At 37.0% G+C, this 25,502-nt stretch overlaps 1 protein-coding gene across 1 annotated transcript in view; it reads left to right on the forward strand.

Annotated features, from left to right (window-relative positions):
- Positions 1-25,502, forward strand: part of STAG1 (STAG1 cohesin complex component) — a 421,265-nt gene that overhangs the window by 122,863 nt on the left and 272,900 nt on the right. The window contains exon 3 of the mRNA XM_080804269.1: positions 4,883-4,985. Within this exon, the coding sequence (XP_080660395.1) occupies positions 4,883-4,985 (103 nt within the window). The remainder of the gene's footprint in view (positions 1-4,882; positions 4,986-25,502) is intronic.

The raw sequence follows: 25,502 nt of genomic DNA on the forward strand, positions 1-25,502 counted from the left end.
TTTTCTCTCCTTTCTTTTTTGGGGTTCCCTATAATGCAGATGTTATGCTTATTGGTGTCACTGAATTCGTTAAGTCTATTTTTTTTTAAGATTTTATTTATGTATGTATGTATGTATGTATGTATGTATGTATGTATTTGTCAGAGACAGAGAGAGAGAGCACACAAGCAGGGGAAGCAGCAGGCAGAGGGAGAAGCAGGCTCTCTGTTGAGCAAGGAGCCTGATGTGGGACTCCATCCCAGGGACTGAGGATCATGACCTGAGCCGAAGGCAGATGCTTAACCAACTGAGCCATCTAGGCATCCTGCTTGAGTCTGTTTCCATTTATTATTATTATTATTTATTTTTCTTTCTCTCTTTCTCCTGTTCAGGTTCATTGTTTTTCATTAGTCCTCCAGATTGCTGATAAATTCTTCTGATTCTTCTAGTCTACTGTTTATTCCCTCTAGTGTATTTTTAATTTTAGTTGAGTTTTTCATCTCTGAATGGTTCTTTTTTATATTTTCTACCTCTTTGTTAAGGCTCTCTTTGAGGTCCTGTACTCTTTTTTCAAATCCAGTGAGTATCTGTTACTTTAAATCTTCTCTCAGGCATATTACCTCCATTTCATTTTAGGTCTCTAGCTGTGATTTTTGTCCTGTTCTTTTATTTGGGACACATTCCTCTGTCTCCTCATTTGTGTCTTATGTTTTATCTCTCATGTTTTAGAAAAGTCAGCTATATCTCCTCTTATTGAAAGTAATGACCTTATGAATAAGATGTCCTCTATTTCCCTACAGTGCATTGTCCCCTAATTATCCAAACCTTTGGTTTCAGGGGTGTCTTCTATGAGTGTTGTATGCGCTTTGCTATTGTGGGTGAGCTTTATTTTCCTTCAGTTTGATCCTCTGTAATGGTTCTTCCTGCCTGTTGTGGGCAGAGTTTAGTTCTTTGTTATTAGTGTGCCTGTCTTTGTGGCCTTGGGATTGAGTTAGGTCAGACCAGGCATTTGCCAGAGCTCCAGTAGCATCAGACTGCAGGTACTATCCCTGTGTTGATCAATGAGAAGCTTTCATTGGTGGGAAGTGCCTGCAGGGACTTCCAGGGACTGCAGGTGGGAAGTGCCTGTAGTCAGACTAGCTGTCTGTCTCAAGTCCATTGCCTGTGCTGCAGTCAAACTGGTATGTGTGGTTTTCTTCCCCTTTACCCAGGGCAGGAGTCACTTTGCAGTGTTCCTAGTCCCTGTTGGGGCTTTTAGCACAATTCCATACCTATGATACAGCTTTGTATAGACTCCTTTGGAGGTGGGCCTGGAGGGGGCAGGTCCACAGGAAAGCATGGGGGTAAGGGTGCTGTTAGCAAGCTAGATGGAGAGTGTGTTAATACTGGTTCTGTATGTGTCCATGTATCTAGGCTGAGTAAGAGGGAGGGAAATGGCACCTCTCAGCTCTTCTCTTCTTGGAGAAGTCTCCCAAAGATCTGGACCCCTTCACCATATTACTGAGATTAGTAAACAAATCTCCCTTCCTTAATCCAAGTCATTTTTCAGACTGCTGCTTCTGCTCTGTATCTCCCTGGGGCTGTTTGTTACTGCTATTTCATGCACTCCTCCCCCTTTTTAAGGGCAAAGACTCTGTTTCCCATTGCCCTCCAGCTCTCCCAGAGGCAGCCTGCTAATTTTTAAAGTTCCTGGTTTTAAGCCCTGGTGATGGTGAGAACTTGCAAAATTAAGCCCCTCTGGTTTTTAAAGCCAAATGTTAGGGTGATTAGTCTTCCTAGTATGGGTCCTCCATGCATGGGGTGCCTTGTGTGCTTGGTGTGGTATCTGTTCTACTCTCCTGTCTGTGCCGGTGGCTTCCTGACCTCCCTTAGACAGTCCTGTGGGTCTGTTTGGCTCCCAGCAAATCTTTGCCTTTCCTATCCTCTTTGATGTGGTCTCTTCTCTAAATTTGCCTGTGGGGAGTCTGTTGTAACAGTGTTTTGGTCGTTTTCTGGGTTATATAATCTTGATGTGGGTGGTATCTGGGTGTATCTGTGGGTTGATGTGAGCCTAGGATCTTCCTACTCTCCATCTTCCTCAGAAATCTCAGTCTTTTTTCTTTTTACAGTTTTAAATACCAGATCACCTTTGAAGATTTGCAAGTAAGGAAATATTGTGATGTTAAGAATCTTATTGGCATGTAGAATGCCTTGCATGAGGGAACTAGAAATAGTTAAGTTGAAATTAATTCAGGGAGTGGTGATTATGATAATAATCATGGAAAGAATTGGAAAATTATTATATGGGGGACGTCGTGGGAACTCATGTTAGCTAATGGCACAAGAGGAAGATTGATATGATTCTAGGAGTATGAGTAAGACAGGATAACGGTGACCATGATAAATTTGCATAACAACTTAAAGTACACTTATGCATTAACTAAATAAATCAGTTAATTATATTGCCTTGAGCAGAGAGCTGGAAATAAGTCAGTGTTGCACTTAATTTTATATGTGGTATTTGGTGAATTTGATGTGGCATTCAAAGAAGCATGTTACATGTGACTTAAAAATCTTGAATTGTAGATGATCAGGTCTGTTTTTAAAACCTTTTAAAATTTAAATTCAATTTAATTAACATATAGTGTATTATTAGTTTCAGGGGTAGACTTTTTGATTCATCAGTTGCATATAACACCCACTGCTCATTACATCAAGCACCCTCCTTAATGCCCATTACCCAGTTACCCCGTCCCACCATCCACCTCCCCTCCAGCAGCCCTCAGTTTGTTTCTGGTAGTTAAAGAGTCTCTTATGGTTTGCCTTCCTCTCTGTTCTTATCTTTCCTTCCCTTCTCCTATGATCCTCTGTTTTGTTTCTTAAATTTCACATTTGAGTGAAATATATGTATTTGTCTTTCGCTGACTGACTTATTTCACTTAGCATAACACCCTATAGTTCCATCCATGTCATTGCAAATGGCAAGATTTCATTCTTTTTGATGGCTAAGAGTGTGTGTGTGTGTGTGTGTGTGTGTACACGTACACACATACATACATATACCACATCTTCTTTATCCATTCATCTGTTGATGGACATCTGGGCTCTTTCCATACTTTCGCTATTGTGGACATTGCTGCTATGAAATTCAGATGCATGTGCCCCTTCAAATCACTGTTTTTGTATCCTTTTGGTAAATACCTAGTAGTACAATTCCTGAGTCATAGGGTAGTTCTATTTTTAACTTTTTTGAGGAACCTCCCTGTTGTTTTCTAGAGTGGCTGCACCAGTTTGCATTCCCACCAACAGTGAAAGAAGGCTCCCCTTTCTCCGCATCCACTCCGACATCTTTTATTTTCTAAGTTGTTAATTTTAGCCATTCAGACTTCTGTGAGGTGGTATCTCATTGATTTTGATTTGTATTTTTCTGATGTTGAGTGATGTTGAGCATTTTTTTCATATGTCTGTTAGCCCTTTGTCTTCTTTGGAGAAACGAGAAATGGGTGATCAGGTCTATTGATAATGTATTGAAGTGATAGAAGTTACACATCAAGTGGATGAGATCTCCCATCGAGTGTGGTATAAAGGGAAGAGTAGCAGACACTAAAGAATTAAGCTTTAGGCACCCGACACAAAGAGGAAATGATATGAGAGCATTCAGTGAAGCAGATGGAAAAATAATAGATTGTATGTTGGACTCCCCTTTGCTGTATACCTTTTGTTGTATTTGCAGTTTTATGCATATCCTATATACTGTTAGTAACATAAAATTTAATGAAGAAGTTGTTCATACTATATATATCTTTTCAGTGATGTGCTAGAGCCATCTTGTACTGTCTTGGAGAGTTAAATATTAAATTTCCAGGAATTTTGTGACCCAGTGAAATTAACATTATCATTATAAAAAGTTAAGCTTTATGTACTTAATATTAAGTAAATCATATTAAAAATAAACGTAACAAGTCCTCAAATTCACCACTTTCTGATTATTTTACATATCACTATTTTATATGTTCTTGAAGTTTTTATTTACACCTATTGTATTTTTATTATAGAAATACTTTTTAGTGGTGTACTACTACTGTTTATTATTTCTCAAGTCAGTTGATACCATTTTGGCAATTTGAAATTGTGGTAGGAGTATTTACATTGTGAAAAGCAGCAAACACTACAGATCAGGGCTCAATTTATTATTTTGTCATTTGTCTGTAGACCTAATGTGATGAAGTTATTGTTAAGAATGTAGGTTAAATTTAAAGGTATAACAGGTTTATAGCCATTATGTTATAATAACACTCATAGTGACAAGTATTCTTCTAGTATTTGAGAACTGTTACTGATTCAGTAAAGAAGTTGTGATCTTTCATGTCAGAACTGTGTTTGTTCATCAGTTGCAACCAAAGGTTAGGTATGGATGCAAGAGTGGCAAAATTATCATTTCATGTGAATGGATTAACTATATGGAATTTACAATAAAAATATTGTGTATTTTTTGTCAGTAAATTGTTATATATCCTTTATATCAGTAACATTTCTAATCATATTTTTTTGAAGAGGCAGTTAAACTTTTACTAGCACACTATTGACTTTCCTGATTTTACAGAATGAACAAAATTCCTCTTAGTTTTTTTGTGTTGATGAATTCATCTTTTACAACTGAATTTTCATTTATATTTTGTATAGTAGCTGCCATTTCCACAATCATTTCCTTCTCTTTGTTTATCTATTAATTTGGAGATTCATGTCACTCAGAGTTATGGGATACAGACAGGAAGTATAACATTCTCAGTTTCCTAAAGATTTTTTCTGGAAGTGGAAGAAAAAACACTTCTTAGTAGCCAGGAGGTAAGGAAAGTAGTGGAACAGAACTGCATTGTATATATGAATTAATTTGTTCGCTAAAATAATATATCACATTTTCTAGGGATTCAACTAATGAAACTACTGCCCATTCTGATGCTGGCAGCGAACTTGAAGAGACAGAGATCAAAGGAAAAAGAAAAAGGGGTCGTCCTGGTCGGCCTCCAGTATGTATTATACTTGTCTTTGTTCTTGCAATCGTTACTGAGTAAAGGGGCTTGATATAAGCTGTTTGTTAATTCTGTTCTGTTAATACATATTAGAGATTCTTAGAAACTTTGCTTCATGAATTGGATTGACAGTGATCAGGAAAGTAATTTGATTTTAGTATCTTTTTTGCTCTCCATGCTTCACTTGTAAATAAATTATGATCCATGTAAAGACATGGAGAAGATGATTAATATGAAATGAGATGTAGTTAATTATTACCTCCTTGCATTTTAGGTGCAGCTCTGATGTCTTGTGACCTCTTAAGTGTGCATTTTGGTAGTAGTATTTGGGATTTTGGCCTAGTGTGAGAATATATTCTCACTGATACATGATTGAGAAGTTTAGAAGTATTCTGGATATCTGTACTTTGAGAGAATATCTATATATCTATATCTATCTATCTATATATATATATATATATATATTGTTTTTTTAAAGATTTTATTTATTTATTTGACAGAGATCACAAGTAGGCAGAGAGGCAGGCGGGGCGGGGTGGTTCGGGAAGCAGGCTCCAAGCTGAGCAGAGAGCCCGATGTGGGGCTCGATCCCAGAACCCTGGGATCATGACCTGAGCCGAAGGCAGAGGCTTAACCCACTGAGCCACCCAGGTGCCCCTCTTTATATATTTTTTGAGTACACCAGTCATCATTCAGTTTAAAGTAGCATAAGCTCTCAGAGACAGTATCACTCACCAAGTCAAGGTTTAAGGTTTGTACTATTCTGCACTCATTTTTATGATATGATTTGGTATTAGCAATTTTTTCTCTATTTTATGAAAGTTCTTATGACAGAAAATTTCAGTCTCCTTTTGTGAGAGGCATAATACTATAATGAACTCTTCATATAACCATTACCCAGCAACAACAGCTATCAAGTCATGGCTTTTTCATTTCTCCATCCCTTATTTCCTTCCTATTTTATTTTCAAGTTCATATAGACATCATTCCATCTGTAGATATTTCAGAATCCATTTCTAAAAGATACGGGCTTGCTTTTTCTTTTTAAAATGTTTATTATTGAAGTATAGTTGACATACAATGTTTTATTAGTTTCTGGTGTAGTGATTTGACCATTCGATATATGATGCAGTGGTCACCATGATAAGTTTCTGGTGTAGTGATTTGACCATTCGATATATGATGCAGTGGTCACCATGATAAGTATAATTACTACCTGTCACCGTACAGTGTTAGTACAATATTATTGACTATATTCCCTAAGCTGTATTTTTTATCCTTATGACTAATTTAGTTTATAACTGGAAGTTTGAATCCTGTAGTCCCCTTTTCTTGTTTTGTTCATCCAGCCCCCCAACCTCTTCCCCTCCCCCTTTGGCAACTACTACTTTGTTCTCTATATTTATGAATCTCTTTCTGTCTTCTTTGTTTTGTTTTTTTAGGTTTCACATATAAATGAAATCATGTGGTATTTGTCTTTCTCCATCTAACTTATTATCAGTGGACAATTTAGGTTTTTTTCTGTATCTTAGCTATTTTAAATAATGCTGCAATGAACATAGGGGTGCATATATCTTTTTGAATTAGTCTTTTCATTTCCTTTGGGTAAATACCCACCAGTGGAATTACTAGGTCATATGGCATTTCTATTTTTTAATTTTTTGAGACTGGTTTTCATAGTAGCTGTACCAGTTACATTTCCCACTAACAGTACATGAAAGTTCCCTTTCTCCACATCCCTGCTTAGCACTTGTTATTTCTTGTTTTTTTGATATTAGACATTCTAATGGGTGTGATGTGATACCTTATTGTGGTTTTGATTTGCCTTTCCTTTATTATTATTAATGTTCAGCATCTTTTCATGTGTCTCTTGGTCATCTGTATGTCTTCTTAGGGAAAGTGTCTGTTTAGGTCCCCTGCTCAGGACTTGATTACCTTTATTTAACAATAAATATCATTAGCATATCTCAAGATAAAAATACTGTGTAAAATCACCAAATAATGACATTAAAGTTTATAATCATTTCATAAATACAATTTTAAAGTATAGTTTGTTGGTTTGAATTATGCAAATGAAATTTACTTGTTGGATTGATGGTAATATTAATGGTAATATTAACCAGTTATTATAAATATGTCCTTGTGACTTTTTTTAATGTTATTGCTATTCTATTCATGTTTCTTAGCCTCAGTTTTTAATTAGCTTCGGTGAATCTTTATAACCTTTCATTTTTTAGCCCAGTCTTAAATTTAAAGGTTAGAGGGATGATTTGTACTATTTTCTCTACACTCTTACATTCCATCTTTATTTAAAAGGAAAAAATTGTGGTGGAAAAGGTGTAATATTAAAATCACTCTTTATATTACTTATCAGTTTTGTTAGAATATTTGGTGGTAGAATATCCATTATGAAAGCATTTTGGGAAAAGTAAAAGAGTTTCATACTCAGATGCTGGAGACTATCTAGTTCTCCTTACTACCACTGTATGATTTTTCTGAGGCTATAGGTATGTTACATTGTTTTCACTAGGATTCATGAGTTATAGGTACAAATTGGAAGTAAGACTAAACTTGCTTGAAGGTAGGAGTATGAACTGCCTATATGATTACTTACCTGAATTTGTTTTCCTCCAGTTGAAATTCTTAACTTCCTAAGATTCAGATTAAGTGCTTCCTTCTTCAAGAATGCCTTTTTTCGGGACGCCTGGGTGGCTCAGTGGGTTAAGCCTCTGCCTTCGGCTCAGGTCATGGTCTCAGGGTCCTGGGATCGAGCCCCACATCGGGCTCTCTGCTTGGCAGAGAGCCTGCTTCCCCCTCTCTCTCTGCCTGCCTCTTTGCCTACTTGTGATCTCTGTCTGTCAAATAAAAAACTATTTAAAAAAAAAAAAAGAATGCCTTTTTTCCCCCTAAAGAGAATTTATCACCCCTTTAGCGAGCTATTATGTTATTATAGAATGTGTCTTAATTTTGATGTGTCTGTAGCTGCATCCCTATAACATTTTTGCTTTTCTTGTTGAAAAGGTGTATGCATATCCAGATTTAGCTTTAGTTAGAAATATGATTTAATTTTTACTAAAATTAAATTTACTAAAATTGCTACACCATAATCTAATAGATAAATAGTACATTTTCATCTCATGTTTATAGAATTGAAAAAGAGTTTGGAGGGTAGGATAGTGTATTCTGGAAACTTGTGTTAGACTTTAGTCCATATCTTCATACTCCTTAGTTCACATGGGTATCTATACATACTTCCACCTGCCTCAAGCCCATTTCTTGATCTTGGAAACAACATAACTTCCTGAATTTCTGTCCTGGCTTTGCACTAGGCTGATGCTATTTATGTCATTTAATTGTAACGTCAGTACTATGAAATAGTCTTTTTTTTTTCTTTTAAGATTTTATTTATTTATTTATGAGAGAGTGCGTGTAAGCACAAGCAAGGGGAGAGGCAGGCAGAGGGAGTAGCAGGCTTTCTCATGCAACACATGATCTTGGGATCATGACAAGAGCGGAAGGCAGAGGCTCCACCGACTGAACCACTCAGGCATACCTGAAATAGTTTTAGATGTAGTTTACAAAGCAGAAAACAAAAGTATGAAGTGGTAATTTGCTGAGGTCCCACAGAGCATATAAGTGGTAAAGCTAGGTTTTATTTTTATTATTTTTAAGATTTTTATTTATGTATTTATTTGACAGAGAGAGAGATCAAAGTAGGTAGAAAGGCAGGCAGAGAGAAAGAGGGAGAAGCAGGCTTCCCACTGAGCAGAGAGCATGGCTTGTGGGTCTTTATCTCAGGACCCTGAGATCATGACCTGAGGCAAAAGCAGAGGCTTAACCCACTGAGCCACCCAGGCACCCCCAAAGCTTGGTCTTAAACTTGTATCTTAAACTTCCAAAGTCTTTCTGTCAAGATTGCCAAAATGCCAAGCCATTAACTTAATATTGAGAGGTGTATTTGTCAGATTGATCAGATTTGTATATGCTCCAGTACCTGTTCTGAAGATTGCTTCAGACCGTTTCAGTCACTTGGCTCCGTTTTGGACAATTCTGAGTTTCAATTGATAAATGCTTTGTTTAGCTATTATAATAATACTGTTTATATTTTCTAAGACTTCATGATCTCTGATTTTGTTTGTTTACTCAGCCATATGAGAACAAATAGTGTAAGGACTTTCTGTTATGGGTAGTATTTTTTTCATTTTTAAATTCTTACAGGGCATCTTATTATTGGTATTTCTTTTCGGTATACTATTAGGTGTTATTAAACCACTCTTATATTGTAGTTTTCCTAATTCATATTCATAATTGTAGCCCTCTATTCAAATGATTAACGGTCTCTAAACAAACACTGTATCATGTTTATACTAACCCTATGATTATATTAACAGATTAAAAACATCATTTCCTTTGTCAACTGACCCACTACTCCCTTGGGGATTACATCCAGTCTCTTGACTTTAAATACCGTGTATAAGTTTATGTCTCCCAGATTTATGTCTCCAGGCTGGACTTTACCCTAGACTCCAGAGTTATTCAAATGTCTGTTGAGTTCCTTCCTTTAGAAATTTAATGGGGCCACAATGTTTAAAAAACCAAACTCCCAAGCTGCCTATCTCCTGCCCACCTCTTTTGTATAACGGTGTCTTCCACCCTTTAGTTGCTCAGGCTTTAAAGCTGTAGTCATCTTTGATGTTTTCTTTCTCACCTGTATTCAGTATATCAGCATATCCTGTCTAATCAGTTTTCAAATAGAGTCAGTAATTTTTTACTACAAAACTGGTTTAAGCCACCATCATATACTTTTGCTGCATTCTTTTAGGCTTGAACCTTATATTAGGGCCCTGTCTCATCTTCTTCTTGTCACATCCCCTATAGGTGGTATTTTAAATTGCAAATCCTCATTCCTACCAAGGAGACTTATACACATGGAAGAAGGTGATTGTGTGTGTGCGTGTGTTCCCCTCTTTCCACAACACTTGATTTCTAACATAATATACATTTTACTTATGTATTTATTGTCTGTCTCCACCTGGTTGAAGATAAGGTAGGGATTTTTATCTGGTTTGTTTACTGCTGTGTACTAGTGTCAGACTTTCAGTAAGTATGAATATATGAATGGTGTTTAATTTTGTTAAATTGTCACTTTTTTTTCCCCTGGTGTTTAAAATTCTTTTGTTTTGAAATAATTTCAGATGGAGAAAATTTGCAAGAATTTTACAAAATTTTCTATGCAGATTCTTCATACAGATTGTCCACATATTAGCATTTTGCTATGTTTTATCCTATTTTTTCCTCTATATATACACATATATATGTAAGTATATATTTTTATATATGTAAGCCTGTATAGTATCCCTCCCCCTTATCTACAGAGGACCCCCAGTGGATGCCTGAAACTGCGGATGGGAACAAACAGTATATATACTATTCTTTTCCTGTATATACATATCTAGGATAAAGTTTTATTTATTTAGTTATTGAGACAGAGCATGTGTGCACAGAAGTGAGGGTGAGGAGAGGGTGGAGGGAGAGAGATAATCTCAAGCAGGTTCCACACTCAGGGCAGAGCCCTACACTGTGATCAGTCTCATGACCCTGAGATCATGACCTGAGCTGAAATCAAGCGTTGGATGTTTAAATGACTTAGCCACCCAGGCACCCCAGTAAAGTTTAATTTATAAGTTAGGCATATTAAGAGATTAACAAAAACAACCAAAAACAATTAAAATAATATGCTATAATAAAAGTTATATGACTCTCTCTCAGAATATCTCATTGTAATGTACTCACATTCTTGTGATGATATGAGATGAGAAAATACCTACATGATGTGATGAAGCAAGGTGAATGATGTAGGTATTGTTTTACAGTGTTAGCCTACTATTGATCTTCTGATGATAAGTCAGAAGGAGGATCACCTGCTTCTGAACTGGGGTTGACTGCAAGTAACTCAAACTGAGGAACGTAAACTATGGATAAGGGAGTCTTTTACATTATTTATCTGTAATTACTGTTGAAGTGTTTGAGAGGAACAGACATGGTGCCACATTACTCCCAGTGCTTTTGTATGAATTTCCTTAAAATCAAGGACACTCTCTTATACAACCACAGCACAATTATGAAAATGAGGAAAATAACATTGATATAACACTATTATCTGTACATTTCATTCAGTTTTTACTGGTTGTTTTAGTAATACCCTAAGGAAAGAAAAAAAAATGTTTCTTCCTGGGTCAGAAACCAGTCCAGGATTTCATTTTGCTATTAGTTGTCATGTAAAACAACACATCTGTAACATAACCTATCTTTAGTCTCTGGTTTAATGTTTTATTAAGGATTTTGTTTTCTTTGTTCTATTTAAGTGACAGCCTGAACTTGTATTCTCAGAATTATTGACTTTAATATTTGCCTTGGCTGAAAAGGAAAGGTAACTAAAAAGATAGTTTTTACTTTAATTTCTGTATATTCATACACATAGAAAATGGGAGAATATATAAGAAAGTATTAACAGACATCAGAAGAACTGAGTTAATAGGTAAATTTGTAAGAGTTGGATCTCCTAAATTACTTGGTACTTTTATGTAGAATATTATGAATTTCATGACATTTAAATATTTTACATAATTTTTAATGGCTTTATGGTATTTGGTACCAAATTATTTAATCCCCTATCATCAAACATTTATATTAAAAGTTCTTCATTAATCTAACCCATACTGATGTAAACTATCACAAATACATTTTCCATGCTGATATAAACTGTCTCCCAAATAAAATTTGCTAGATCTTTTGATCTTTTTTTAATCCTAAATTCTTAAAATTGGAGTTGGTCAGTCAGAAAGATATGCCATGTTTTGAAAGCTTTGGATGTATATTACAGGTTGGCCTTTCACACAACAAAATACACAGCATTGCCCATCTTACTGTTGATTATACTGATTATTAAAACTTTGCTTATTTCCAAGGGGTATAAACTTTTAACAGTATGTTTTGAAATAATGATCATTTGTGTTTCTTTTCCAAATTGCCTATTTGTCATTTTCTATAGCAGTTCTCTTTTTATGTTTCTAAGAAACAGTAATCTCTTTATAATACGACTTTTGTCACTCAAGCCTACACACTTGATGATCACATTCTGAAATGTACTCATCATTTGGACTTGTATCTCCTTTTTCAATCTAGCTTTGTTACCTGTTATTAATTTTTCATGTAATATTTCTCCTGTTGACTGGTTTTTAGTTTGGACTTCCTTAAGTTTGTTAAAACTAGCTCAGTTCTTCCAAGAACTCACAATTAAAACGTGAATCACCATTGAGTTTCTTCATCCTCCCTTCCTTTCCCTCTCTCCTATATCTAATTAGAGTCTCATCTGATAACATTTTATTTCACAGTGCCTTCTACATCTGTCTCTTCTTTTCCTTTCCCCAATTTCATTTTTTTAGGTTTCACTTTATATGGGGTTTGAACTGTTACCATCCTACTTTTAGTAGGAAGTCTTTTCCCTTTTCAGTTCCATTTTAAAAAATATTGTCAAGTTGACCTTTAAAAAAGATTTTATTTATTAATTTATTTGACAAAGAGAGATATCACAAGTAGGCGGAGGTGCAGGCGGGCATGGGGGGAGAAGCAGGCTCCCTGCTGAGCAGAGAGCCCTACATGGGCTCGATTCCAGGACCCTGATCATGACCTGAGCCGAAGACAGAGGCTTAACCCACTGAGCCACCCAGGTGCCCCTAGTTGACCTTTTTAAAAACTTGTTCAAATAACAGGAAGTGCCTTTTTGTTTGACTTACGTTCTTCTAACTTAAAACCTACTATTTTATTGTTTCCTTATTCATAACCTTTCTTTCAGTCAGATACACTTCTTTGTCCTTCTCTATGTGTAGGTGTCTTGTGCTTTCCCACTTCTGTGCATTGGCTCATGGTGTTTGGTCTTTCTGGAATCCTTGCTTCCTAAATTCTGTTCATGATAGTTGTACCAATTTTACTGATCCATTAAGTCCCAACTGGCAGCTCATCTCTTCTGTGAAACTTTCTCTGGTTACCTGTTACTGGAAATTATTTGTCCTTTCATAGAACCCTTCTAGCATTTGCCTTAAACCAAATTACCATGAAACGTATTTTATATACTGTAGTTTATTGTATTATGTTACAGTTGTTTGTGTTCCTTGTTTTCTTTGAATTATTTGTATATAATGATTTTGTATTTTTATTCCAAGTATGTTTTATATACACTTTTGTGAAAGGGTAGATATTATTGTACATTTAGTGCTTATGAGCAAATTCAGGTGAGGCATGAAGCTAATTTAAGACAGTTAGCTTTCAGTTGCTATTAGTTCCTGTTTTTAAACAGTTTTACCGGTATTATAGGTACACATTGAGGTCAAGTAATAGATACTTTCAATAAAGCATTTGTTCTTAACTCTGATATTTGATTACATCATTTTCAAAAACATGTAGTGAAGGTTGTGTAGGTTTATGACTTCATGAGCATATTTTATGCGAAAGTCGTTACTTAGTAATTTTATTCAGGCTTTGTTTCTGATAGTTTTGATTTCCTGCATGTAATCATTAGCATCTTTTCCCCCCACTCTGTCTCTGGAATATCCAGCAGTGAAAACATGACTCTAGTTTCCTTTATTAGTAACCCTATGGACCATGACATCTCTTACTTACTATTTTTTAAAATTATTTTTATTAACGTACGTTATATTATTTGCCCCAGGGGTACAGGTCTGTGAATCATCAGGCTTACACACTTCATAGTGCTCAGTAAAGCACATATCCTCCCCAATGTCCATAACCCAACCACCCTCTCCCTAACCCCCACACCCCAGCACCCTCAGTTTGTTTTGTGAGATTAAGAGTCTCTTATGGTTTGTCTCCCTGCTGATCCCATCTTGTTTCATTTTTTCCCCTTTCCTATCCCACAAACCCCCCTGCCCTTCCCCTCAAATTCCTCATATCAGGGAGATCATATGATAATTGTCTCTCTGATTGACTTATTTCACTCAGCATAATACTCCCTAGTTACATCCACGTCATTGCAAATGGCAAGATTTCATTTCTTTTGGTGGCTGCACAGTATTCCATTGTGTATATATACCACATCTTCTTTATCCATTCATCTATTGATGGACATCTAGGTTCTTTGCATTGTTTGGCCATTGTGGACATTGCTGCTATAAACATTCGGGTGCACGTGCCCCTTCGGATCACTACATTTGTATCTTTAGGGTAAATACCAGTAGTGTGATTGCTGGGTCGTAGGGTAGCTCTATTTTCAACTTCTGGGGAACCTCCTTGCCGTTTTCCAGAGTGGCTGCACCAGCTTGCATTCCCACCAACAGTGTAGGAGGGTTCCCCTTTCTCTGCATCCCCGCCAGCATCTGTCGTTTCCCGACTTGTTCATTTTAGCCATTCTGACTGGTGTAAGGTGGTGTCTCATTGTGGTTTTGATGTGTATTTCCCTGATGCCGAGTGGTGTGGAGCACTTTTTCTTGCGTCTGTTGGCCATCTGCCATCTGGACGTCTTCTTTGTAGAAATGTCTGTTCATGTCTTCTGCCCATTTCTTGGTTGGTTATTTGTTCTTTGGGTGTTGAGATTGATAAGTTCTTTATAGATTTTGGATACTAGCCCTTTATCTGATATGTTATTTGCGAATATCTTCTCCTGTTTTGTCGGTTGTCTTTTGGTTTTGTTGACTGTTTCCTTTACTGTGCAAAAGCTGTTGATCTTGATGAAGTCCCAGTAGTTCATTTTGCCCTTGCTTCCCTTGCCTTTGGCGATATTACTGGGAAGAAGTTGCTGCGGCAGAGGTCAAAGAGGTTGCTGCCTGTGCTCTCCTCAAGGATTTTGATGGATTCCTGTTCTCACATTGAGGTCTTTCATCCATTTTGAGTAAATTTTTTGTGTGTGGTGTAAGGAAATGGTCCAGTTTCATTCTTCTGCATGTGGCTGTCCAATTTTCCCAACACCATTTGTTGAAGAGACTGTCTTTTTTCCATTTCCATTTCCTGCTTTGTCAAAGATTATTTCACCATAGAGTTGAGGGTCTATTTCTGGGCTCTCTATTTTGTTCCGTTGATCTATGTGTCTGTTTCTGTGCCAGTACCATACGGTCTTGATGAAGACAGCTTTGTAATAGAGCTTGAAGTCTGGAATTGTGATGCCACCAACTTTGGCTCTCTTTGTCAACATTGCTCTGGCTGTTCAGGGTCTTTTCTGGTTCCATATAAATTTTAGAATTAGTTGTTCCATTTCTTTGGAAAAAATGGATGGTGTTCTGATAGGGATTGCATTAAACATGTAGATAGCTTTAGGTAGCATAGACATTCTCACAAAGTATTTGTTCTTCCAATACATGAGCATGGAACGTCTTTCCATTTCTTTGTGTCTTCCTCCATTTCTTTCATGAGTACTTTACAGTTTTCTGAGTACAGAGCCTTTGCCTCTTTGGTTAGGTTTATTCCTAGGTATGTTATGGTTTTGGGTGCAGTGCAGTTGTAAACGGGATCGACTGCTTAATTTCTCTTTCTTCTCTCTTGTTGTTTGTGTATAGAAATGCAACTGGTTTCTGTGCATTGATTTTTTATCCTGACATGTAAGTGAATTCCTATATGAGTTCTGGGATTTTGGGAAGGAGTATTTTGGGTTTTCCACATAAAGTATTGTATCATTTGCAAAGAGTGAGAGTTTGACTTCTTCCTTGCCCATACTGATGCCTTCTGTTTCTTTCTATTGTCTGATTGCTGAGGCTAGGACTTCTAGTACTATGTTGAATAGCAGTGGTGATAGTGGACATTTCCTGCCGTGTTCCTGACCTTAGGGGAAAAGCTCTCAGTTTTCCCCCTTTGAGAATGATATTTGACGTGGGTTTTTCATAGATGGCTTTGATGGTATTGAGATACGTATCCTCTATCCCTACACTTTGAAGAGTTTTGATCAAGAAGGGATGCTGTACTTTGTCAAATGCTTTTTCAGCATCTGTTGAGAGTATCATACGGTTCTTGTTCTTTCTTTTATTAATGTATTGTATCACATCGATTGAGTTGCGGATGTTGAACCAACCTTGCAGCCCTGGAATAAATCCCACTTGGTCGGGGTGAATAATCCTTTTAATGTACTGTTGGAGCCTACTGGCTAGTATTTTGATGAGAGTTTTTGCATCCGTGTTCATCAAGGATATTGGTCTGTAATTCTCTTTTTTGGTGGGGTCTTTGTCTGGTTTTGGGATCGAGGTAGTGCTGGCCTCATAGAACGAGTTTGGAAGTTTTCCTTCCATTTCCATTTTTTGGAACAGTTTAGGAGAATAGGTATTAATTCTTCTTTAAATGCTTGGTAGCATTCCCCTGGGAAGCTGTCTGGCCCTGGGCTCTTGTTTGTTGGGAGATTTTTGATGACTGCTTCAATCTCCTTACTGGTTATGGGTCTGTTCAGGTTTTCTTTGTCTTCCTGGTTCAGTTTTGTTAGTTTACACGTCTCTAGGAATGCACCCATTTCTTCCAGATTGTCAAATTTGCTGGCGTATAGTTGCTCATAGTACGTTCTTAAACTTGTTTGTATTTCTTTGGTTGTTGGTTGTGATCTCTCCTCTTTCATTCTCGATTTTATTAATTTGGGTCCTTTCTCTTTTCTTTTGCAGAAGTCTGGCCAGGGGTGTGTATCAATCTTACTAATTCTTTCAGAGAACCAGCTCCTAGTTTCATTGATTTGTTCTACTGTTCTTTGGTTTCTGTTTCATTGATTTCTGTTCTGATCTTGATTATTTCTCTTCTCCTGCTGGGTTTAGGCCTTCTTCGCTGTTCTTTCTCCAGCTCCTTTAGGTGTAGGGTTAGGTTGTGTACTTGAGACCTTTCTTGTTTCTTGAGAAAGGCTTGTATCGCTATATACTTTCCTCTCAGGACTGCCTTTGCTGTGTCCCACAGATTTTGAACAGTTGTGTTTTCATTATCATTTCTTTCCTGAATTTTTTCAAGTCTTTAATTTCCTGGTTGACCCATTCATTCTTTAGTAGGATGCTCTTTAGCCTCCGTGTATTTGTGTTCTTTCCAGCTTTCCTCTTGTGATTGAGTTCTCGCTTCAGAGCTAGAACATTGTGGTCTGAAAATATTCAGGGAATGATCCCATCTTTGGTACTGGTTAAGACCTGATTTGTGAGCCAGGATGCGATCTCTTCTGAAGCACGTTCCGTGTGCACTAGAGAAGAATGTGTATTCTGTTGCTTTCGGGTGGAATGTTCTGAATATATGTGTGATGTCCGTCTAGCCCCGTGTGTCATTTAAAGCCTTTATTTCCTTGTTGATCTTTTGCTTAGATGATCTGTCCGTTTCTGTGAGGGAGGTGTTAAGGTCCCCTACTGTTATTGTATTATTGTCAATGTGTTTCTTTGATTTTGTTATTCATTGGTTTATATAATCGGCCTCTCCCAGGTTAGGGGCATAGACATTTAAAACTGTTAGATCTTCTTGTTGGACAGACCCTTTAAGTATGATAGGGTGTCCTTCCTCATCTCTTGTTATAGTCTTTGGCTTAAAATGTAACTTATCTGTTGTAAGGATTGCCACCCCAGCTTTCTCTTGATGTCCATTAGCTTGGTAAATTGTTTTCCACCCCTTCGCTTTCAATCTAGAGGTGCTTTGGGTCTAAAATGAGTTTCTTGTAGACAGTGTATCGATGGGTCTTGTTTTTATACATTCTGATACCCCGTGCCTTTTGATTGGGGCATTTATCCCATTCACATTCAGGATAACTATTGAGAGAGATGAATTCAGTGCCATTGTATTTCCTGTAAGGTGACTGTTACCAGTATATTGTCTCTGTTCCATTCTGGTCTACTACTTTAAGGCTTTCTCTTTGCTTAGAGGACCCCTTTCAGTATTTTCTGTGTGGCTGGTTTGGTGTTTGCAAATTTTCTTAATTTTTGTTTGTCCTGGAAGCTTTTTATCTCTCCTTCTATTTTCAGTGACAGCCTACCTGGGTATAGTATTTGTGGCTGCATGTTTTTCTCATTTAGTACTCTGAATATCTCTTTCTGGCCTGCCGGTTCTCTGTGGATAAGTCTGCTGCCAATCTAATATTTTTACCATTGTATGTTATAGACTTCTTGTCCTGAGCTGCTTTCTGGATTCTCTCTTTGTCGCTGAAACTTGTAAGTTTTACTGTTAGATGACTGGGTGTGGACCTGTTTTTACTCATTTTGAGGGGTGGTTCTCTGTGCCTCCTGGATTTTGATGCTTGTTCCTTTTCCATATTAGGGAAATTCTCCACTATAATTCGCTCCAGTATTCCTTCTGTGCCCCCTCCCCCCTTTCTTCTGGAATCCTGTTATTCTAATACTGTTCCGTCTTACGGTATCACTTATCTCTGGATATTCTCCCCTCGTGGTCCAGTAGTTGTCTGTCTCTCTTGTGCTCAGCTTCTTTATTCTCCATCATTTGCTCTTCTCTATCACTAATTCTCCCTTCTGCCTCATTTGTCCTAGCAGTTAGAGCCTCCGTTTCTGATTGTACCTCATTAATAGCTTTTTTAATTTCAGCTTGGTTAGATTTCAGTTCTTTCATTTCTCCAGACAGTGTGTCTCTAATAATCTTCCATGCCTTTTTCGAGTCCAGCTAGCACCTTGAGAATCATTACTCTGAACTCTAGATCTGACATATTACCAAGTGTCCATATTGATTAGGTCCAAGGCATTTGTACTGCCTCTTGTTCTTTTTTTTGTGGTGAGTACTTCTGCCTTGTCATTTTATCCAGATAGGAATAGATGAACGAGAGAATAAAATACTAAAAGGGTGGCAAAGACCCCAGAAAAGTATATGCTAACCAAATCAGAAGACACTAGAAACCAGGGGGAGACTAAAGGTGGCAAAAGTAAAACATAAAAAATATATATATTAGTGGGCACCTCGGTTGCTCAGCGGGTTATAGCCTTTGCCTTCGGCTCAGGTCATGGTCCCAGGTCCTGGGATCGAGCCCCACATTGGTCTCTCTGCTCAGTGGGGAGCCTGCTTCCTCCTCTGTCTCTGCCTGCCTCTCTGCCTACTTGTGAACTCTCTCTCTCTCTCTCAAATAAATAAATAAAATCTTTAAAAAAAAAAAAATATATATATATATATATATAAGACTGGTGAATAGAACAGAGCCACCCACTTGATTTTGGGTATATTCTGTTCTCTTAGATGAAACTACCTCCTAAAATTTTAAAGAAAGTGAAACGTATGTATGTACACAAAAATAAGGGTAAACATCATGAAGGGATGGAATATGAGTGTAAAGATGAAGAATAATAAAGATTGTAAAAAAGGAACTGAGAAGATAAATTGTTTGGGGGGAAAAAAAGAGCATTCATGATATGGCTGGAGACTAGAAGAAAGCCATTTGTTAGATTTAGAGTATATTTTGGTCTATTAGAAGTAATTGTATCCCAAAATTTCAAAGAAAAAAACCTTTCTGTATACAAAAAATAAAGTTAAATACAATGTAGCGATAAAATATGATTAAAACAATGGTAATTAAAAATTTTTTTAAAAGCTATTATTAAGATAAATAGTTTAAATATGTTAGATGAGGAAAGAGGAAATTTTAAAAAAATAGAATAAGAAAAAAATAAAATAAGAAAAATTTAACTTTGGAAGACTAAAGGATTATTGGGAAAACACCATGAATTCTGTGTGTTGCTTTCCCCTAGCTCTGGAATTCTACAGTTCTTGTTGATTGGTGAAGTTGGTCTCGGCTGAATGATTTTGTTGATCTTCTGGGGTCATGCCTGTTGGAGTGATTCTCACATGTCTTTGCCTAAGGCGGAATTGCATCAACCCTGCTGGGGTCCAGTTTAAGTAATCTGCTCCAGTTTGCGCTTGGTACCTTTTGTTCCCTGAACGCTTTTTGTAAGGCTTTGGAGCACAGGAATGAAAATGGCGGCCTTCCAGTCTCCGTCCCAGAGGAGCCAAGTGCTCGGGTCTCCAATTCTCATTATGCCTTCAGAGAAAAGCAGTCAATCCTTTGTCTCCCTGGTCTCCGGCCCGCGCTCCGTGGACACCTTGCCTGGTGTTTCTGTCTGTGGCCCATGGCCCCATTTGGAGTCTCCAAACCCAGCAGATTCCTGGCACCCCTCTCGGAGGAGATAGTATGGGGTCTCACCATATGTGCCATTTGTAGGGTCCCTGCTCAAAGAGCAGTGGTCTGACTGTGCTTTGGTTCATGGTGTAAGGTAACCCTGAACTGAGAACTTAGTCCTCTGTCCTGTCTCTGTAGTCAGCTTCTCCACTCCAGTACCTCGCTGCTCTGCTACACTCAGACACCCCCAGACTTTCTATGACCTCGCAGGTCCTGAGACCACACTGCCCCCGTGCGGTCTCCAACTCCGGTTAGCCTCTGGAATGATGTCCCTCAGTGAACCAGACTTCCAAGAGTTCCGATTTTGTCCTCTGATGCTCTACCACTTTCTGGGAGCTGGTCCTCCCGACCAATCTTCCCATTGCTTTGGATTCACTTCTCCAGTTGTCTTACCTTCCAGAAAGTGGTCAATTTTATGTTCCTAGAATTTCTTTTCTTCTTCTTTTCTACCTCTGTTGAGTTTGTACATGTTCGGAATGGTTTGATAACTAACAAGCTGAGCTCCTGGGACCTGGTGATACTTCATTCTCCTACTCCTCCGCCATCTTGCTTCTTCCTCACTTACACTATTTTTAATGGGATTGGAAGCATGATTAGTCCTCCAACACCAACTGACAACACTGTATTGAGATGTTGGAAAATACATCTTAAGTAGTAAAAGTTACTTGAAAACCGTGTTTGGTACTGTATGGAAGGATCAAATTTTTAATGTATCTGATACATAGTAACTGCTTGACGAATAAAGAAGTAAGAGTTGTGTTGAACTGTGAAAAAAAAATCCTTTTTCTTACCTTGTGTTATGTAGATTAGATCAGTTTGATTTTTTTTCTTTGCTAATGGTCAGGTTCTAGTTCTGCATATTTGGCGATAATACCACATAAATGTCACTTGAGCTCTTAAGCAGAATTCTGGAAGGTAGAGTAGGTGAGACTCAATAAAACAAGATGTAGAAACTAGACATGCCTGCTAAGTTGAGGCAGGTATTTGGGAAGAGATTTACTTGCTCTTAATTGAAGAAAGATTTCCTAGCCAAGAAGTTGCTGGGGTAAATGAAATAAGTGGATCTTGTTCCATCAGGGAGACTGTGTGTGTTCAGGATCAGTAAGCGTTTACAGATGTCTTCTGAACTAGATCTATGCCATTTATGTGGTCTGGCAGCCTCTTGTGGGAGACCCACTTAATGGTGCGGGATTCAAGGAAAGGCCTTCAGTCCGTGGGATAGACTGATAATGGTAGGGCAGGACTCTAGGTTCACAGGAACCAGTTTACTGGCTGGGTTACTTAGGTATAAGTAATTTCTAAATTAAGGCAAGGTTTAGTTTATAAGATGGCACAGTTTCAGAAGTGAAACAACTAAGCAAGTTGGTCCTGGGACATCATCCATTTCTTTCATTTGAGAGCACCTTGGATCCTTGTTTAGGAATGAGAATACAGCTGTATGTCACCTTACCTATGTGGCAGAAACGTGTACGGAAGAGAGCCTGGCAAGTCCCAAGTAATTAAAAAGTTATGTATATATTATCACCCTTTAAAATAACTGTCAAAATTCTTAATTTTTAAATTCCCCCTACTCTTCTGCCCACCCCCCACCCCCTGGCCAAACTCCAGAGAAACGTCGAATTTGAGTGGGACAAGTGTAGTTACATGTCTTAGATGGGGACTGTTTTCAGGACTGCAAAATTGTATTCTTTGGGTGTAACTTAAAGATTGTATGTATCCTGTTGTATTATTATATTCTCTGTTCTTACTCTTTTTATTAGGGTCAGTTTTTCTGAACATTTTTTCTGTTAGTGTCTGGATTTGGGACATGGGAAAGTCACTCTTGGGATAATGGAGATAAAAGCAATAGAACCTTAGATAAGATCAAATGGATTTTTATATTTTTATCCCCTCCCCCCCTTATGACCCATGTTAAAGGTTCTCAGGTGTGAGATTTCTGGTTTATTTCTCCTGTATTTATGGAGTTTAGTTCATACTGTCTGTATACTATTTGTGTATCATAATATATGCGTGTGTGATACACACAGACATTCCTACACATATGCAGGCTTACTTGTCATGGTGTTATTTGTAATTGTAAAGGATCCAGAATAAAGTAAATACAAGTCAGTGGCTTAGTGTATAAAAAAAATTATATCCATCAGTTCAGTGCAACACTGTAGCTTTCAGAAAAGAATTAAGGTATTCTCTAGGACATACTATAGATTGACTAAAAATATGTGAAAGTAGAATGGTGCAGAGCTGTGCATAAGTAATATAAAATATTATAGATACATGGAAATATTTATGCATTTAGGTTTTTTCCAATTTTTCTTTTTATTTTAGTGAAATACACCTAAGGTTTGCCAACTTAACCATTTTTACCTGTACAGTTCAGTTGTATTAAATACATTCATGATATTGTGCAGTCATTACCACCATCTCTAGAACTTTATTCATATTTTAAAACTAACTCTAAGAAAAATAATACATGGATATGTAGTGTTGGGCATAGAAAACATACCTGATAATACTGTAAAAACTTTATACAGTGACAGATGATAAATTTATTGTGGTGATCACTTTGCAAAGTGATTGCCAAAATACAAATATTGACTCATTATTTTGTACACCTGAAACTATTATAAGATTGCTATACTTCAGTTAAAAACAAAAACATAAATCCTACCCATTAAACAATAACTCCCTATTTCTTTTTTCCCTAGCCTCTGGCAACCACTTTCTGTCTCTGTGATTTTGACTAAGTACCTTATTTAAGTGGAGTGATTTAGTGCTTTTTTTGTTATTGGCTTCTTTCACTTAGCATGATATCCTCAAGGTTCATCCATATTGTAGATTATGTTAGAATTTCCTTCCTTTTTAAGGCTGAATAATATTCTGTTGTATGTATATACCACATTTGTTCGTCCGTTAATTCAACAATGGATACTTGGGTTGCTTCCATGTTTGAGCTCTTGTGAATAATGTTGCTGTTATGATGGCTGTACAAATAACTTTTGAGACCCTGGTTTCAGTTCTTTTGGGTATATATGTATATATAGTTGGTTGATCATGTGGTAATTCTATTTTTATATTTTTGCGGAACTGACATACTGTTTCCCACAACAGCTATACCATTTTACATTCCCATCAACAGTGCACAAGTGTTCTAATGTGTCCACATCCTCTCTAAGAATTGTTTTTTCTTTTTTTTATAGTAGCCATCGTAATAGGTCTGGGGTTCCATCTCATTGTAGTTTTGATGTGCATTTCCCTAATGATTAGTGACATTGAGCATCTCTTCTGTGTTTAATGGCCATTTGCATATCTTCTTCGGAGAAATGTCTATTCAAATTATTTTCCAGTTTTTAAATCAGGTTATTTGTTGAGTTTTAGTAGTTCTTTATGAATTTTGGATATTAATCTTTTACCAGATACATGATTTGTAAATATTATTTTCCATTCTGTGGGTTACCTTTTGCTCTTTACCCATTGAGTGGTTTTGGCACCCTTGTCAAAATCATTAGACCATATATGTGAGGGTTTGTTTTTTGGGCTCTTTATTATATTCCACTGCTCTGTGTGTTTGCTTTCATGCCAGCACCACACTGTTTTTATAGTTTAGCTTTGTAATAAGTTTTCAAGTCAAGAAGTATGTCTTCCATTGTTGTTGCTTTTCAAGATTATTCTGGTCGTTTGAGATCCTTTTGAGAGTCACTATGAATTATAGAATGGGTTTTTCTGTTTCTGCAAAACATGTCATTTGGATTTTGATAGAGATTACATTGAATCTGTAGGTTGCTTTGGGGAGTATTGTCATCTTAATAAAATTAACTCTTCCAGTCCATGAACATAGAATGGGTTTCCATTTATTTATGTCTTCTTTAATTCCATACATATTTCTTTGTTTATATGACATGTAAGGAAAGAGTAGTAGGTTTGTCTCTTAGGAAGGTAGATTGTGGATTGAGGGCAGGGGTGTGCAAGTTTTCATTGTAGAACTTTAATCACCTTTTGAATTTCAGACCATGTGAATGTATCACTTATTTAATAAAGAAATATAACATATTGCCACCTGTTTTCAGACATATACACACACTTGTGTGTAGAGACACTTGTGTGCTTGCACAATACTGAGAAAATACCTGTTCCTCTGAAAAGTGATCACAGAAACAAGACTTACGAGGAGCCGCCAAAATCAGGAGTCCAGCTGTAAAGAATGAATGCATGAAATGATGATGTTTTTAAGCAGCTTTAAATTTATCAGCCTGTAAAGAGGGATCTGGTGTGGTAGATGACTGAACAGGTGGTAAATGATAGCCTTAGTTCCCATGCTTAGGAGTTTGGATTTTAAATTGATGGTTAATGAGGGTCACTAAAGATCAGAGATTAAACAAGGAAGTAATGGGATTATGTTACGTTATAAGAATTACTGTGATTATAGAATTAGAATTGTGTGGGATCGTTTAATAGAAATAGAATGTAAGCCACATCTGGACCTTAATATTGTCTAAGTACAAAAAAATGGGTAATGAAATTAATTTTTGTATATCTAAAGTTATTTCATCATGTAATCACTATAACATTATAAGTGAGAGATTTTGTGCACTGTTTTTCATTCTGAACGTCATGTCTTCGCAATTTTGTGGATATTTTATGCTTATTGCAAATTTTGTTTTTGACTAGCCATATTTCATACGCTCAGCTTCATGAGAGTAGTGCTATCATGTTAGATAGTACAAATATAGAGAGTCAGGATGTAGTCAGGAGACAATATTCTAGTAATTGCAGTAGAAATTTTTAATTTGATGAAGAATTGTTAGTTATTAAAATGTCCTTATTTATTATTCAGGAATTGCAAATTAAGACAACAATAAAATAACAACTGTATATCTACTAAAATGGCTGAAATCCAAATACATGACAAGGTTATAAAGCTGTCAAGGTTACAGAGCATTAGGAACTCTTATTCATCACTGGTGGGAATACAAAATGTTATATCTACTTTGGAAGATTGTTTGGCAGTTTTTTTACAAAGCTAAACATAATTTTATCATATGATTCAATAATCATCCTCCTAGATGTTTACATAACTCATTTGGAAATTATGTCTGCACAAAATGCTGCTTGTGAATGTGTATAGCAGCTTTATTCCTAACTGCCAAGAAATGGTGACCAAGATGTCCATCATTAGGTAAGTGGATGACAAAATGGGATACATTCATACAATGAAATATTACTTAGAAATAAAAAGAAATTATGGGGCGCCTGGGTGGCTCAGCGGGTTAAAGCCTCTGCCTTCAGCTCAGGTCATGATCTCAGGGTCCTGGGATCGAGCCCCGCATCGGGCTCTCTGCTCAGCAGGGAGCCTGCTTCCTCCTCTCTCTCTGCCTGCCTCTGCCTGCTTGTGATCTCAG

Source organism: Martes martes, assembly GCF_963455335.1.
Source record: "Martes martes genome assembly, chromosome: 1".
NCBI lineage: Eukaryota > Metazoa > Chordata > Mammalia > Carnivora > Mustelidae > Martes > Martes martes.